General features: G+C 40.2%; 1 protein-coding gene across 4 annotated transcripts in view; it reads left to right on the top strand.

The window, feature by feature from the left end:
• The window catches only part of DAAM1 (dishevelled associated activator of morphogenesis 1), a 183,755-nt gene that overhangs the window by 98,407 nt on the left and 67,783 nt on the right, over positions 1 to 17,565 (top strand). For all 4 annotated transcript variants that reach the window (XM_033187876.1, XM_033187879.1, XM_033187878.1 and 1 more), the window contains one exon: positions 4,228 to 4,317. In XM_033187876.1, coding sequence (XP_033043767.1) covers positions 4,228 to 4,317 — 90 coding nt within the window. The remainder of the gene's footprint in view (positions 1 to 4,227; positions 4,318 to 17,565) is intronic.

Raw genomic sequence — 17,565 nt, 5'->3', positions numbered from 1 at the left:
ACGTGATTCACCACATAAACAATAATAAAAACCTTATGATCGTCTCTATAGATGCAGAAGAGGCCTTTGATAAAATTCAGCATCCCTTCATGTTAAAAAATCCTCAACAAATTAGGCTTCAAAGGAACACACCTCAAAATAGCAAGAGCCATCTATGACACACCCATAGCCAGCATCATACTGAATGGACAAAAGCTGGAAGCCTTCCGTTTGAGAACTGGAATAAGACAAGAATGCCCATTCTCACCAATTCTATGCAACATGCTACTGGAATTGCTAGCCAGAGCAAATAAACAAGAGAAAGAAATAAAAGGCATCAAAATAAGAGAGGAAGTCAAACTGTTCTCTTTATGATATGTTTCTATACCTAGAAAACCCCATAGACTCTGCCAGAAGGTTTCTAGAACTGATAAACAACTTTAGTACAGTTACAGTATGCAAAACCAATGTGAAAAAATCAGTAGCATTTCTATACACCAATAACATTCAAGTTCAGACCTACATAAAGAACAAAATTCCATATACAATAGCTTCAGAAAGAATAAAATGCCTAGGAATATGCTTATCAAGGGAGTGAAAGAGCTCTACAATGAGAATTACACTGCAGAAAGAAATCAGAGCCAACATAAACAAATGGAAAAACATTCTATGCTCATGGATAGTAAGAATCAATATTGTTAAAATGAGCATACTGCCCAAAGCAATTTACAGAGTCAGTGCTATTCCTGTCAAACTGCCAATGTCATTTTTCACAGAATTAGAAAAAAGCAACCTAAAATTCGTATAGAACCAGAAAGGAACATGGACCATCAAAGCAATCCTAAGCAAAAAGAACAAAGCCAGAGACATCACACCAGCCAACTTCAAACTATACAGCAAGGCTACAAAAACCAAAACATCATGGTACTGGTACAAAAACAGACACATAAACCAATGGAACAGCATGGAGAACCCAGAAATGAAGCCACACACCTGCAACCACCTGAGCTCTAACAAAGTTGACAATAACAAACAGTAGAGAAAAGACATCCTGTTCAATAAACGGTGGTAGGATAACTGGCTAGCCATAGGCAGAAGATTGAAACTGGACCCCTTTCTTTCACATAAGGAAAAATTAACTCAAGATAGATTAAAGACTTAACTCTAAGACCTAGAACAATAAAAACCCTAGAGGAAAACCTAGGAAATACAATTCTGCACATCAGCTTTGGCAAAGAATTTCTGACTAAGTCTCTAAAAGAAATGGGAACAAAAGCAGAAATTGAAAAGTGGGACTTGATTAAACAGTTTCTCCACAGCAAAAGAAACTATCAAGAGAGTAAATAGACACCCTACAAAATGAGAGAAAATATTTGCAAAGTATGCATCTGACAAAGGTCTAATATCCAGAATCTGTAAGAAATCAGCAAGCAAAAAACAACCCAATGAAAAAATGTGCAAAAGACATTAAGAGACACGTCTGAAAAGAAAACATGCATGCAGCCAATATGAAAAAATGCTAATCACTGTACTACTCTGTTTTCACACTGCTGCAAAGAACTACCTGAGACTGGGCAATTTACTAAGAAAAGAGGTTTAATTGACTCACAGTTCTGCAGGCTTAACAGGAAGCATGACTGGGAGGCCTCAGGAAACTTACAATCACGGCAGAAGGGGAAGCAAGCACATTTTCCTATGGTAGCAGGAGAGAGAGAGAGAGAGCGAGAGAGCGAGAGCGCGCACGCACAAAGGGGGGAGTACCACACACTGTTTTTTATTCTTTTTCTTTTGAGATGGACCTCGCTCTGTCACACAGGCTGGAGTGCAGTGGCACAATCTCGGCTCACTGCAACCTCCACCTCCCGGGTTCAAGTGATTCTCCTGCCTCAGCCTCCTGAGTAGCTGGGACTACAGGCGTGTGCCACCACACCCGGCTAATCTTTTGTATTTCTAGTAGAGACAGAGTTTCACCGTGTTGTCCAGGTTGGTCTCGATCTCCTGACCTCATGATCCGCCCGCCTCGGCCTCCTAAAGTGCTGGGATTACAGGCTTGAGCCACCACGTCCGGCCCAACCACACACTTTTAAACCATCAAATCTAATAGGAACTCACTCGCTCATCCCAAAAACAGTGAGGGGGAATCTGCCCTCATAATCCAATAACCTCCCACCAGGCCCCTCCCCTGACACATGGGGATTACAATTTGACATGAGATTTGGGTGGGGATGCAGAGCCAAATCATATCAGTTACTAATTATTAGAGAAATGCAAATCAAAACCACAATGAGATATTATACCAGTCAGAATGGCTATTATTTAAAAGTCAAAGAACAACACATGCTAGTGAGGTTACAGAGAAGGGGGAACAGTTATACACTGCTGGTAAGAATGCAAATTAGTTCAGCTACTGTGGAAAGCAGTGTGAAGATTTCTCAAAGAATTTAAAATAGAACTAGCATTTGACCCAACAATCCCACTATTGGATATATATATGAAGCAAAATAAATTGTTCTCCCAAAAAGACATATGCACTTGTATGTTCACTGCAGCACTGTTCACAATAGCAAAGACATGGAATCAACCAAGATGTTCATCAACAGTGGACTGGATCAAGAAAATGTGATGTATATAATGGAATACTATGCAACCATAAAAAGAACAAGATCATGTCGCTTGTAGCAACGCGTATGCTGCTGGAGGCCAGCATCCTCAGTGAACCATCCCAGGAACAGAAAACTAAATATCGCATGTTTCGACTTATAAGTAGGAGCTAAACTTTGAAGACACATGGACACAAAGATGGGAACAATAGAACCTGGGGACTTGAACGGGAAGGTGGTGGGGGTGTTGGCAGGAATGCTACCTTTCAGGTACTGTGCTCACCACCTTGGTGATGGGATCATTTGTACACAAAGCCTCAGTGACATACAAGTTACCTATGTAACAAACCTGCACGTGTACCTCTGGACCTAAAGTAAAAGTAGAAAAAAAAATAACAGACTGTGGGTCAAGTTCTTGTTAAACACCAATAACTTTTTCCTAAGCTCTTCATGTTCATGATTCTGTTATTGTTATCCATTACTTTTTTTTTTTTTTTTAATTTTCAAAGAGTGAAGTTTATGGCATGAAAACTATATTTCAGTAAGGCTATTATTAAACCAAAGAGAGAAAGAATAAACAGGGCAAAAATTTATTTCTCCATTGTTCATCTTGCTAGGCTCCACGTTGGTATTGGCTGTGTTTTCTTTTTTCTTTTTTTTTTTTTTATTATACTTTTTAACATTTAAAATTGCCTTCCTTTAGGGTTCAGTCTAAGTAGTACATAACTATAAAGTTAATGCTTCCAAACACTGATCTGAAAGGCTAAACATCTGGACTCTGGAGTTAAACAATTCTAAGCTTAAAACACAACTCCACTATTTGCTAGGTGTGCAGTCTTGAATAACTGGTGTGGCCAATCTTCAGCCTAAACTTTTGCAAGCTATATCAGTGTGGATGTAGCAATGAGTGGACCACTTGGGGTTGTTGTGAGAGCTATAGTAAATGAGAACATGCCTGCACATAGTGTACTGAGTAAATATCAGTTGGTGTTTATGCAATGAGGGAGTCACTACCTTGCCCAAAACTTCATTGTCTCAATTCATTCAAGAAAATAACCTCCTTAGTCTGGCATTTAAAGCTTTCCGCTATTCACTCCCTACCTCTCCAACCTTTAAACTGATGATCCTTTGCAGAAACCCAGTACTTCCGTTAAGCTGACCATTGTCCCACATACACACTGTCTGTCACCACACCCAGCCTTTGTCTGTTTCTCCCCTCCTCATGTCCAAGTCCTTCAGGGCCCAGCCTGTTAGTGTTTGTGAATCCATCCCAGCAAACCCTCATCTTTAACGTGACCAATATTTCTAAACTCCTGAAGTTTGACACCTTTTGTTGCTCAATGGACCATAGTCAACAGTAGACAGTAGCTCAGGATAATTCTGCCCATGCTTGGTCCACTCTCCCCTGACCTTTGGTGACTGTGGGGCTGTGCCTTATCCCTCTTGCTGTGCCCCATGCCTAGCCCCCTGCCAGGGACATGCTTTCTTCATGATGAAAAAACATACCTAACTTAGCTTCTTGACTTTTCAAGTTCATTTAAATATGTGTTGGTGTTTTCGGTTTTTTTCTTCTTTGATGATACTGATAACGTTCCCTACAGGAATAACGTTTAACCTATGAAACACTAATTATTTTCTTTCTTCTCAGGATGAACTGGACCTCACAGACAAACACAGAGAAGCCATGTTTGCACTTCCAGCTGAGAAAAAATGGCAAATATACTGTAGCAAGAAAAAGGTAAGATTTTCATTGTGATTATGGTTAATTGGAAAATAATCATTGATTCCATTTGCTTTTCCATTTCACCACTAGAATTGGACAGCTCTTTGTAATGTGAAAACCAGGTTGAATATGTTGTGTTGTGGCTATGGTGCTACATGTAGCCAGTGTCAATTCTCTGCATATTGTTTTTGTCAACACTTCATTGGGCTCTTTTCCACCTGTAACCATCATTCATAGTCATGTGTAACTGAGACCCAAAATAATGTTTCCTTACACAAGACAAATTCCCCCCACCCCTGCTGTTAACACAGCAGTCTGTATACAGGTGGTCTAGGACCAGGTATGGGGGTCACAGCCCTCTACAACCACCTTCTGACAACTTTCCATTTCATCATCTCTCTGGTGTGGCCCCATCCCACGCACCAAGGTCACTCTCCAGCCCCTTCATGTTCCAAACTGATGATGGAAGAAAGGAAAGGAGACACAGGCTCCCCCGCTCCCACTTTGAGGGGCACATTCCTGGAGTTACACGCCTAACTCCCTCTCGTATCCCATTGCTAGTTGCATGGCCACATCCACTGAAAGGACCAAAGTCTTTATTGTGGGCAGTCACTTCCCATTTAAGATCTGGGGGTTCTATTACCTCAGGAGATGGGGAGAATGGATATAGAGGACAGTGAATAGCAAAACTCTCCTTAATTCCCTAGTGTCTGTGGCGCCAGGCACCACTCCATGGTGACTGTATCTCCTGAAATAGAGTGCACTTTGCCATCTTTTAAACCCTGTAGCAGATTCTGAGGATATCCCTACACCCATTTTTGGGACTAATTCTGTTCATGGCCACCTTTTGCCATTTTCCCTTCTGTTCCAGCAGAGACTTAAACCAGGATGGGGTCGTGGGAAGGGCAGGGCTAGCACCTAACTCTCCAACAGGCATTGGACACTTTGATGACTCACTTCCGACCCAGGGAAACAGGAACAAAGTATACAATAATCCAGTATTTTTTCAAGACACCACTATGAGGGAAACCTTTCACTAGGTGAAACCAATCTGCAGCTTGGGACCTCCATTTTCCCATGTGGCATCTATCAGCACGCCTGCCCCCTTTGCTACCTTGTGTAATTGCCCTGTGCCACTCTCCTGGGAGCATCTTACATTACTCAATAAAGGGATTCTCTCTCTAGCAGTGAGCCTATGTGAGTGGCTCTCCACCTGACTTTATGCGTCTGATGAAAAGGCATCATGTCTTATCCATCTTTGTAACTCCAGCATCTGACACTTTGAAATGAATGCATGATGACTGAACCACTGCATTGTCATTAGTTATACTGAATACTGTCAAAAAATTTAAAGCACATTAATTTTCCACCTGAGCAATTGTAATTGGTAGAACTGGGTGTCAGATTCAGTTCTGGTGGCCTTTTCTGAGAAATGTGGTCAGCCATAACCTCTCAGTGTGATCTCTGAGCCTCTATCAGGTTATTTCCAAACTGAAGCCTTAAGAATTCTTAATCCAGTAGTAACCAGTAAAATATCATTGTGAAATAAATGTCTTCCTCTCCTCTTCTGCTGTTTCTCTTTGTATACATTGCAACAACTAGAAAACCTCTTTTTTATTGAACTGATTGTCATGGCTCAAGAAACAAATATAATACACTGAGAAAGAATTTTAAAATGGAATAAAATGTGCTCAGTTCTGAAACTGGTATTATATAGCCTTTGGAAACAAGGGAACTTTTCGCACTGCCATCTTAAAAACCTGCTGCTATTCCGTGGTGTGTATGTGCCACATTTTCTTCATCCAGTCTGTCATTGATGGAGATTTGGGTTGGTTCCAAGTCTTTGCTATTGTGAATAGTGCCGCAGTAAGCATACATGTGCATGTGTCTTTATAGCAGCATGATTTATAATCCTTTGGCTATATACCCAGTAATGGGATGGCTGGGTCAAATGATATTTCTAGTTCTAGATCCTTGAGGAATCGCCACACTGTTTTCCACAATGGTTGAACTAGTTTACAGTCCCACCAACGGTGTGAAAGTGTCCCTATTTCTCCACATCCTCTCCAGCACCTGTTGTTTCCTGACTTTTTAATGATTGCTATTCTAACTGGTGTAGGGACATGGATGAAGCTGGAAACCATCATTCTCAGCAAACTATCGCCAGGGCGAAAAACCAAACACCGCGTATTCTCACTCATAGGTGGGAATTGAACAATGAGAACACTTGGACACAGGAAGGGGAACATCACACACCGGGGCCTGTCGTGGGGTGGGGGGAGGAGGGGAGGGATAGCATTAGGAGATATACCTGATGTAAATGACGAGTTGATGTGTGCAGCACACCAACATGGCACATGTGTACATATGTAACAAACCTGCACGTTGTGCACATGTACCCTAGAACTTAAAGTATAATAATAAATTAATAAATAAATAACCTGCTGCTAGAACTGAGAAAGATAAATCCTCAAGTTGCGGGTATACACAGAGGACATTGTCTATTTTGGCTCATTCTAGTGTAGATTTTTTCTGAAAATTAGGAAACAATACAAAGGAGGGATTGAGAATGTTCACTTTTGAGGAAAGAAAAGGGCAGGAAAATGGGAGCAGCTTACCGAGGGGAAAGTTTTCTTCTTTCCCAGATTTTATTACACCCTTGACAGCAATAGAAAGTTAATCATGGAAACTACTGCCCCTTAGATTAGAAAAGGCAAACCCTGGAGAATTGTAATGACCTCGGGCTTGCAGCTGCTGCTCATTTTTCAATTTCCACACCTATCGAATCCCCTTGAAAACCTCATCTCAAGTGTGCATGATGAGGGGTTTGCTTCTTGTAGGAGGATGGGATATGGATGTGGCCACTGGCCTCAGAATCCCACTTTTTGACTGATGGGCCTTTCTTGTTAGTACCTGGCTGGATTGCACAAACCTTTGAGAATGCACTTCTACTAGCTTCATTCCAACAGCTTGCCTTCCTTATATGACTTAGCAATCAGTGGGAAAGTCATTTTAACTCTTTAGGGAATCCCATGGGTTCTAGATTTGCCTCACTTTAAAATGGATGATAGCATTGCTTGACCAAAGATTTTCTTAATTTGAGCTTCTAACACTGTTAAAACTCTACTGTGCCTTTGGTCTGAAACTGAACTTTTTGGGCACTGCAATAAATTGGGAAATACACAATGAATATGAGAACACGAAAACTGAACCAGGAGAAGGATATTATGTTTACCTCTCTTCAGAGAATGTAATTTCCTGAAGGACAGGTTGCCCATTCTCAGAATAGAGCCCCGTGGTGGCCATCCTTAATATTAAGAACAGATTATTTTCCTTGGAACATCTCTCGCATAGCCTTTTCAAATCAGGCTTATCACCAGCAAGCCAAGCCACATCCATTTCTCAGACTGGAGGAAAGCTACACTCCCGGGGCTCTGTCACATTTCCCATCTTTCAAGATTAGAACACAGGGCATTACAGACATTCTCACACATAGTAAAGTCATAGAGTAAGGGGCCTCTGAAGCCAACCGAAACAGATGGCGTGAGTTGGTGAAAAGCAAATTTTCCATGTAAAAATGAACAGAAATTGTGAAGGCCAATGAGCCTGGGACCTAAAGACAGGGCCAACTTTGGCTCAGCCAAGTGTCTGTTTCCCTGTCCAACAGTGACTTGAGTCCCGGCAGCAGCTATCTGCTTATCAAGCTCAGTGTTCATTTATGAAACTTCTCTATATCCCTGGTTGAAAACCTATTTCCAGAGCCAAAATCAAAGCAGAAAATATTTCTCAGACTAAAGTGATGCAAAAGAAGTTAATTGGAATTTTGTCTAATTGAGTAATCTGGGGGGAGCATAAGAGATGGATGTTGAGGCCTTGTTGAAAGTCCAAACAAATCTAAAACGTACCGCAACTGGTTCGTCATCTTTGCTTTGTCATAGACTCAAATCCACTGTCTTTTTTTTTTTTTTTTTTTTTAACTTTCATGAAAGGTCCAAAAAGGGTTCTGTTAGTTGGGATGGGGTATTTTCAAATAGGAAATGTTTGTGTTTCTTATCTTTAAAGGTAATTCCCTTTTTAGTTCCAATCACAACATACTCTTTTGTTTAAATGAGGTTTTTCCCGGTCTCTAGCCAGAAACTGCATCTGTTAACAATCTTTTGGATTTTAAACTGAAGCTTTTTAAACAATGAACCATCTGACCACAAAAGGCATCTGGCCATGCTGTATTTGCTTATTGTTAACATGATTTTTAAATCCTGGGAACAGTAAGGAATAAGTCTTCAGAGAGGAGAAAATAAAGTGGGTGTATACATGTATTATGCTGACAGCAATCTTATCAGCACAGGAAGAAATCATCTTTAATTGCTGTTCTGCCCAGAAGCAAATGTACAAGCTGTATCACTTAACCAGTCCTTATTAGTATCCAGAAAATACTTGTACCCCTTCTTGGGCTTCAGAGTTTGCCAAGTAAGTAAATGGGGATGTAGACACTGCTAACTGTGATGACAGCAGATATTTGAGGGAAAGATCAGGATTTGATGATTGTGCCTAATTTTTCCTGCTTTGTTTCTGATCTCTAAAGCCAAGGCCTAAGTAAATGATATTAGATTGTTCATACTACATTTCTGTATGTTTTGAGGTCTACTTTGGGGAAGGTGAATTTTTACTCTGCTGCCGAGTGTGTGTTTGATTCTAGCCTAATTAAATCATTCAGTAATCTTGCCTATCCTGGCTGCAGCTCAGCTATCGTGATTTCTGCAAACTGTTGATCTGGTGCTAGGTACACACTGAAGACATCTAGGGAAAGTGGCTGAAAGTTCAGTTAGTACTTTTCATTTATTCCTTAATTTGGTTTGTATACCCTGACTGGATCAATTCCTGACTCTTACCCACAAAAAGGAATTCGTTCACCACATGCACAAAAAGATTAAAGTTGTATTGTGTGTGGCCATTGGGATGCAGTTCTTTCAGTTCCTGGAGAGCTGAAGCCCTCCTGTGTTTGCAGTGCTAGAGAGGCAGTAGCTTGATCAAAACACAGATTTACACAGATTTAAAGAAACATATGTTAAAGTAGTGGAATTAAAGACAAAAGAAACCATCCATTTTCTACACAAAGTAGCTGGAAAATGAGGAAATGAGATGAGACATTGGTCTTCTAGTTCTTTCCAATATCCTAATGAGAAAAGGGGTAAACTGGGAAGGGAGGCAATGGCTGGGCACTGGGCCTAAAGATGTGAGAGGGAAGATAAGTTACATGTCCTCTTCTTTCTTTTACTGTGGTTGATTAAATATACAGTAGAGTGAGCACTGGATTTCCAGGTGCCCACTTTGTTAGGTGGGAGATTTGGGAGAGGGAACCAGTAAAAGGGAAAAAACTAGACTTCAGTGACAATATTACTAGACTTATTCAGAAGTACCTGGTTTGGTCTTCTGCAATTGAGTTTTTAACTCCAGTGATGGGTTCAAACTGGCATTTGTACTCTTACGTGATAAGAACTTATAGAAAGTGGCAGAAGTAGCAATGATTAGAAAGAAATTTGTCTGCCTTTCCTCCCTACCTCTCTAAAGACTATATAAGGGAAGCACAGTAGCTGCAGGACAACCAGCATTCTAGACTCTGCAGGCTCTGAAATTCTCTGTCTTATCTACGTAGTCCCTGGCATTGAGAGATGAGGATTTGTGTATAAGCCCAGATGGAAACAGTAACAAATAACAAGTTTCGAGTATCTGGTGTTTTACTCACCGAAGCAATGCAGTTGGTAAAGGGTAAGGCAAGTTAGTGTGTGATTTGTTTGATGTGTATTGAGTATCTTTTCTGGGGCAGAGAAAACTAGACAGAGAATCTAGACTCTTGGCTAGATTCTGAGGATGATTAAAAAAAAATAAGCCAAATTTCTTGGAGTGGATGGTCTTGGTAGAAGAAGCAGATAGAATCAAATTATTAATAAAGTGTTGTCATAAGCTCCATAAAAGGGTAAGCAGACAGGCTCTGGGGCACAGAGGAAGGAGAAACCAACCTCTAGGGGTATGTGTGACCAAGACAACCATTCCTTGACCACTTTGACCCACCATTGGTTACAGCAGTGAGAGTTGATGTTGTGCTTTGATCCCATCATCTAGAAACCGGCTCCCTTTTCAACATTTGAGCTGTGTTCCCATGTACTGTACACTTTCCCTTTTGATTTCTATCTTGTTCTCTGTCCCTTTTGCCATTGCTTCAAAGGTCAAGTTTGGACTATTGACCGAATCTAATATTTACTAAACACAATTTGTAGAGCCTGTTAGGAAATCTGTAAAAGGCTTGAACTTTTGAACAATGAAGTCAGTGCAGGGGAAGACTAAAATAATTGAAGCTTGTTTATTCTGAGAAAGAGAGAGTCAGATGGAAACTCCATCTACTGGTTCAGTGGATATGCTCCAGTGGAACTGTATTATTGGTCAAAATATTACCAGATTCCACTTGGTCAACAGGAGCTGCCCCAAGCCCTCCCAGTAAAAACCACCTTGCCAATCTGGCCCTTCTCCCAAGGGCCCACCAGTCTTCCCCTAGGATTCTAAGGACTGAAGGGCTAACTCCCAGCATGGCACAGCCAGGAACTTTGCTGCCCTGTTCCCACACAGCATCACTGGTCTTATTATTCATGGATCCCCTTGTTATACTGGTTGACCAACATTTTGAACATTGGCCTGCAGACGTTGGCCAAAGCCATTTGGTAATGTGTGTCCAGAGCTTGGAACATTCCTCTTCTAGAAAGTGATAAGAGATGCAGAAAAGGAATTATGTGTGAGAAAGTTTTTGGCAATGTTGTCTCTAAAAGCCAATGACTGTAAGCAACTTAGAGAAGTATAGCTACACTATAGCCATAGTCACACTATGCATGCAGACAGCAGAGCATCTTGTAGCCAGTGAAAAGTCATGTTTCTAAAGAAATTTTAATGACGTGGGAATCTGCTCAGTGTGTAATGGCAAGATTTTTAAAAAGATACAGTAGTCTCATCCCCTCCCATCCGTGGTTTTGCTTTCCACAGTTTCACTTACCTGCAATCAACTGAAGTCCAAAAATAGGTGACTACAGGACAGTAAGATATTTTGACAAAGAGAAAGGGAGACCACACTCACATAACTTTTGTTACAGTCTATTGTCATTGCTGTTCTCTTTTATTATTATTCTTGATAATCTCTTACTGTGCCTAATTTACAAATTAAGCTTTATCATAGGTATGTATGTATGGAAAAAAGTGTATGTAGGGTTCAGCACTATCCAATATGAAGTTTCAGGCATCTACTGGGGGTCTTAGAATGTGTCCCCCGCAGATAAGGGGGGACTAATGTGTAAAACTTTGTAATTAGTATAATCAAATGTCTGCCAAAGTGTATATAAAGAGGTAGGTGGACAGAAAAATAATTGTGAGCTTAGATTGTGGGTGATTCCAAATTTTATGAAGCATATTATTCTCCCTCTTACCTTAAAGTAGTTTTTCCTGGTTGCAAAAAATAAAATTGCTCTGTTTAAAAATGCATGCTGTGTATTTTATATTAGGTTTTAGCCAGAGAAGCAGGACCACTGGGACATGGTCTGTTTCTCTCTGTCTCAATGGATGTGGTTCAGCTTAGCCAGCTTGAACCTTACAAAGCCACCACATATTTCCATTAAAATTAGGAGGAAAAAATAAATATTTAAAATGCAGCCAATGCTTGTGTTGTCAAGACATTGTTGGCATATTTTTCTTTGTCCAGTTCAATCTCTCTCGCTCATTGTCTTTCACTTTTTACTCTTCCCCAGAGAGAGTAAAACAAAGATTAATCCATAAACCACGCAGTTTTTTAGCACCATTTACCTATTTAGGCAGTGACTCTGAAAACGTAGTGATGTGGTCCTGATGAGATGCCCTCGGTTTTCTGCCCAGAAACCCATTGAGGCCATGTTTCTCATTGCCTTTGCATTCCTAAGTGCTATAATCTCAAAGCTAGTGACCCATTTCCTTTCTTTATTCCCTCTTTATTGCAAAAGTCAGCACTATTAAAATGAACACCAAATTTTAGATGTGAAGTGTGAAATACTGTTCAAAGATTCTCTGCCTCTGACAGTCAAAAGAGTAAAAAGTTATAGTCTAACAAAAGGCAATTGGTTTTTGAATATTTATTTGCCTCCTTCCTCTAATTCCTTTGTTTAATGATACCAGTGTTGGGCGTTATTTTTGTTTTCCTGTCAGCTTTACCACTTGTGTCATTCCAGCTGTGTCCCTACAACCACCCCTGCCTTGTGTATCCAGAATGGTCCTGTGCTCACAGTGTGTGCATTTTCATAAATGTTGCTTCTCCGTAGATGCTCATTCTCCTTAACAAAGCAGCAGTAAGTGAATGTACTCATAGGCTGAACCAAAAGATTAGTTGTCTTTTCTCTTTGGTGCATGGAGAATTGAATAAATCTGCAAAATTGTGGACAAACTTTTGGAGCCATCTGTTAGGGTATAACATTCTGGTTCTGTAGCGTCCTCTTTGGGGATGGATCTTCTCCAAAAGCCTTTCAATCCAGGGATCTTCATGTAGCTTTCCTGAATTACATTTGTCCCTCATCATTGTGCCAAACTATAGTATGATGTATGTGTAATACAATTTTTTCTAAGATAAATAGAAGCCAAATAAATACTTTGCATAGTTAAAAGCCATCTAAAAAGTAATCTTAGAAGGGAGGATATATCCATTTACTAGTTGCATGACCTGGGGCATGTTAACCTCTCTAATTTCTCACTCTTCTGTAAAATGAGATTAACTTTATGGGGTTGTAGTGAAAATTAAATGAGATAATATGATTTAGTACTTATCAGAGAGCTTGGAGGCATGGTAACATTAGCTATTGTCATAGTCAATGGTAACAGTGATGACTATGCTTGTAATAGTAGTATGAACTGAGTTTCTGCTTATTCACCCATATGCTGACCTGGGATTAATCTCCTTTTTCTTGAGTGATGTTGATGTCTGCTTTTCTCAGAACAATAGTGATAATTTCAAAAGTGTTAAACTGCAGGATATTTCAGAGGCAGAAATAGTAAATTAGGGGGTTCTATTATAGATAAGGGAAGAGACCGAGAAAGTCACTATGCTCAGCACCAGAAGTTGGTAAAAGGAGGACTCATTTGGCAAAAGTTGTAGGGCAGTGGTGAACAAAATGCAGTCCGTTGGCTTTTGGGTGGGACCCTGGACCTGATTTCCAGAATTAAGGAACACCCTTAATTTATGTTAGGGAAGTCTCCGGTCCAGAGAAAGTCAGCCTGCACTGAATTTTTTTTCCTCTTAGCCACGTGCCCTCCACAGTCCTTCAGCATGCTACTGACCAGGTGTAGCCCATGGAGGAGCTCACGTGAGTGGGTTTGCTTGGCAGGCAGTTGTCAACACCAACTGAAGTTAAGTCTGGAAAGTGGGTATGTGTGAGTTTGGCTACTTTTTAAATAAAATTTAAATTCCACTCTGCTGTCTAGAAAAGGTAGGTGGTTGATGAATATCTTGAGTTTTGAAATAAAAGTATTTTTTGATGAAAACATTGCTGCTGCTGTTGTTTGCAATGGGGGAAAATCCGTTTATAGGACCCGACACAAAAATATTTCATTAAGTAAGCCAATTTTTACAAATAAGTTATTAGGTTGGAGTGAGCCAGATTTACAAATACCCTGTTAAGCCATGAAATTTGCTCAAAGTTGCAGCATTGTAATTCAATAGTGCATTCTAGCTGTGTTATTTCTGAAGTGAACAAAACAAAACTTCAGTGTCGGGAAGATAATAAAATAACGTTTCAGCACATTTGGAGATAATGTTATTATTAGAAGTCTTAAACCTAATTACCAGAGCAACTAGTCTAGGTTCCAATAAATTGACACTCTGAAAATTTCTAAAAGAAAAAACTAACCTCTGATAATTTTCCTCTCAATTCATGAGATAAACTATTTCTTTCTGTTTATTTAATTTTTATTGTGAAAGCGTTAAATGTACAAAAAAGTACAGAATATAATAAATACCCATATTTAACAAATGCTAATAACGTTTTACCATATTCACCTCAGATTTTTTTTAAAAAAAGAAATAAAACATAAATATAGTTGAAGCCCAAAGGTGACTGCTCTTCTGAAGGTGGTTTTTGTTTTTGTCTTTTACTTATCCATATATTTATAGCCTAACTCCATGTGCATTTATTCCTAAACAATATATGCTCTTTCTCCGTTATAACTGCTGTATAGTATTCCATTTTATGAACATGCCACAGTTTAATTATTTTTATCCCCATTAGACCATGCTTGTTTTCAGTTTTTCTTACTGTTTAAAAAATACTGTGATGAACATGTTTGTGCATATGTTCAAGAGTTTATCTAGAATAGACACCTTAACGTGTAGTTACTGAGTTGTTTGATATGAACATTTTCACCTTTAATTGCTCTTCAAAATAGCTATAACTTATACCTGCAGTGAATTAGTTGTCAGCCATGTGAAGAGTTGATACTGTCTGAGGGAAGGAAACTAATATCTCATTGCTCTGATCAATCATTTTATAAAAGTTTACATGTTTCCAGTATAAGAAACTGTCATTAAAGTTTTTCAGTTTTTCCCCATAAGTCTCACAAATGATGTAAAAATTACTGTAATATAAAGTGCTCATTAAAAACAAAAACTCCTTTGGGAGGCCGAGACGGGCGGATCACGAGGTCAGGAATTCGAGACCATCCTGGCTAACACGGTGAAACCCCGTCTCTACTAAAAAATACAAAAAAAGCTAGCCGGGCGAGGTGGCTGGCGCCTGTAGTCCCAGCTACTCGGGAGGCTGAGGCAGGAGAATGGCGTAAACCCGGGAGGCGGAGCTTGCCGTGAGCTGAGATCCGGCCACTGCACTCCAGCCTGGGCGACAGAGCGAGACTCCGTCTCAAAAAAAAAAAAAAAAAACTCAAGGTTTAGAACATGAAAAGTATTCTATTCAAATACATACAAAGCCGTACAAAAGTACAAAATATTACAAGTATATTGAGGTCTAGACGAGTGAACCCTACACAGAGCAAACCAAATAAATATTGAGTGAATTGTTCATATTGTTCAAATATTCATATTGTTCATATTGTTCAGATGAACAATTCGCTCAATATTTATTTGGTTTGTTCTGTGTACAGTTTACTCTTCCTTTCATCTAGACCTCTTTGCACCCTGATTTCCAGACCAGGCAAATTGTGTTTCCATCTTTAGCAAGCTCTTGACTGATACTTGCCATCACTGAGCACAGGAAGTTCCTCTGAGGCATTTGCCACTTCCCTGGTTGGTGATTAAAGTGCAGGTGCAGAATCAGCACATCTGCACAAGCAAGCAGATGGACTGTTGCTGAACTCACGCAATCAGCCCTTTCTTCCTCTAGCCAGAGCAACTTTATCTTGAGCATTTCTTTATAAAAATTTTGAGACTCTCTCCTCTTCCTTGATTCCTTTGGATATTCAGAAGTTGAGAGGTCTAACTTGCTGTCTATCCCCCATTCCTAAATTTTGAGCTCATTTCTACAGACAAGTCAATTTGTGGATTTGGGGGTTGTTGATTCCTTAGCCTGTAAATACTTTGTTCTTCACGGAATTGTAAAACCAGTGAAAAATGTGTCTGCTTTGTGGATCCATCTCTCCTTGTGCTTTCTACTACAGGTTGAGCATCCCATATCTGAAACTCTAAAATCTAAAACTTTTAAAGAGAGTGCCAACATGACTCTCGAAAGAAATGCTCATTGGAGCATTTTGGATTTAAGATTTTCAGATTTTTGGATTAGGAAAGATGAACAGGTAGGTATACTGCAAATACTCCAAAATCTAAAAGAAAAAAATCCAAAATTTGAAACAATTCCAAAATATCCAAGCACTTTAGTTAACCCAAACTTGTATTTCTTTAGTGAGTAACACCCCTTCACTCAAGGTCTTGCATTCCCTGTAACTGAGGAACACCAGGCTGGAAGAGAATGAAAGAGAATGTCCTTGTGTTTGTATTCACTTGTAGTCCAACCATAACAAAAATAAGTTAGCAATATACAGCTGAGGAAAAGTAAGACAGATTGGTTGGACAACCCAATTAATGGGGAGTCATGGAGAGCGTGAGGGTAGTTTGTCCTGTGGAGCTCTCTTTTTCCCTCTCAGGTGGGGGCTAGAGAAGCCACTCCCTCAGCATTCACTCAGGGCTTGTCACTCATGCCCGCATTGGTATTGCACAGTAGGAAGAATGCTCCTGTCTTGGCTCCAAGTCCTGGAGGAGACTTGGAACATAAGCTCTGAATGGCAGTCCTGGAGGACAGTGGTTCTTGACTGCCACAGAACAGCAATCTTTGGCCCCCAGGTTATTCTTTTTTCTTTTTTTTTTTTTTTTTTTGAGATGGAGTCTCACTCTGTCACCCATGCTGGAGTGCAATGGCGCAATCTCGGCTCACTGGAAACTTCACCTTCTGGGTTCATGTAATTATCCTGCCTCAGCCTTCTGAGTAGTTGAGATTACAGGTGTCCACCACCATGCCTGGCAAATTTTTGTATTTTTAGTAGATATGGGGTTTCACCATGTTGGTCAGGCTGGTCTCAAACTCCTGACCTCAGGTGATCCACCCACCTTGGCCTCCCAAAGTGCTAGGACTACAGGTGTGAGCCACCATGCCCAGCCAGCCCCTAAGTTATTCTTAAGCAGGTTCCTTTTAACAGCTGGTGCAGGACAAATTTGGCTGTGTGTCAGTTGCTGAGGTTGGAGTCTGTGACTGTCTTGGAGCCATCCATGGTTGTCACAGAATGCTTATCAACAGTGCTCTGGTGGAACCAAAATTCTAAATGTGACTGTGCAAGGCCCTTTGAACACCTTGCCTGTGCGTGTTGAGGAACAAGGGCATAGCTCCATTTTATTTCCAAAATTCTTCAATCTGCAAGTGCAGAATTTCACTAGGCATGAAAATGAACTCCTGTAGTGTCCTGTGGAACTCAGAGTGAGTTTCTTTAGAGAGTCTGAGCAAATAGTTTCAGTCATTTGAGTAAATAGTCTCTGATGTATATCTCACGTCTGAGAATCCACAAGTAGCTGTTCATTCTGGTTACCACCAGCCCAGTGGTCCCTCGAGGGACATACAGCACAGTAGATGTGCTAGATTGATGCACACCTTTTGTTACAGCATTCCTTAGAACTGTGGCTTCCTGCCCTGGTTAGCAATGGAGTACCAATAACCTCAAGCAAAACTGGCATAAAGGTTTATTTTGATTGCTAGCTCTGAACAACTGGGG

The sequence above is a fragment of the Trachypithecus francoisi genome, unplaced genomic scaffold (genome assembly GCF_009764315.1).
Source record: "Trachypithecus francoisi isolate TF-2019V2 unplaced genomic scaffold, Tfra_2.0 Lachesis_group3, whole genome shotgun sequence".
Taxonomy (NCBI): domain Eukaryota; kingdom Metazoa; phylum Chordata; class Mammalia; order Primates; family Cercopithecidae; genus Trachypithecus; species Trachypithecus francoisi.
The sequence above is the reverse complement of the archived record's forward strand: the minus strand, read 5'-3'. Positions and strand labels throughout refer to the sequence as shown.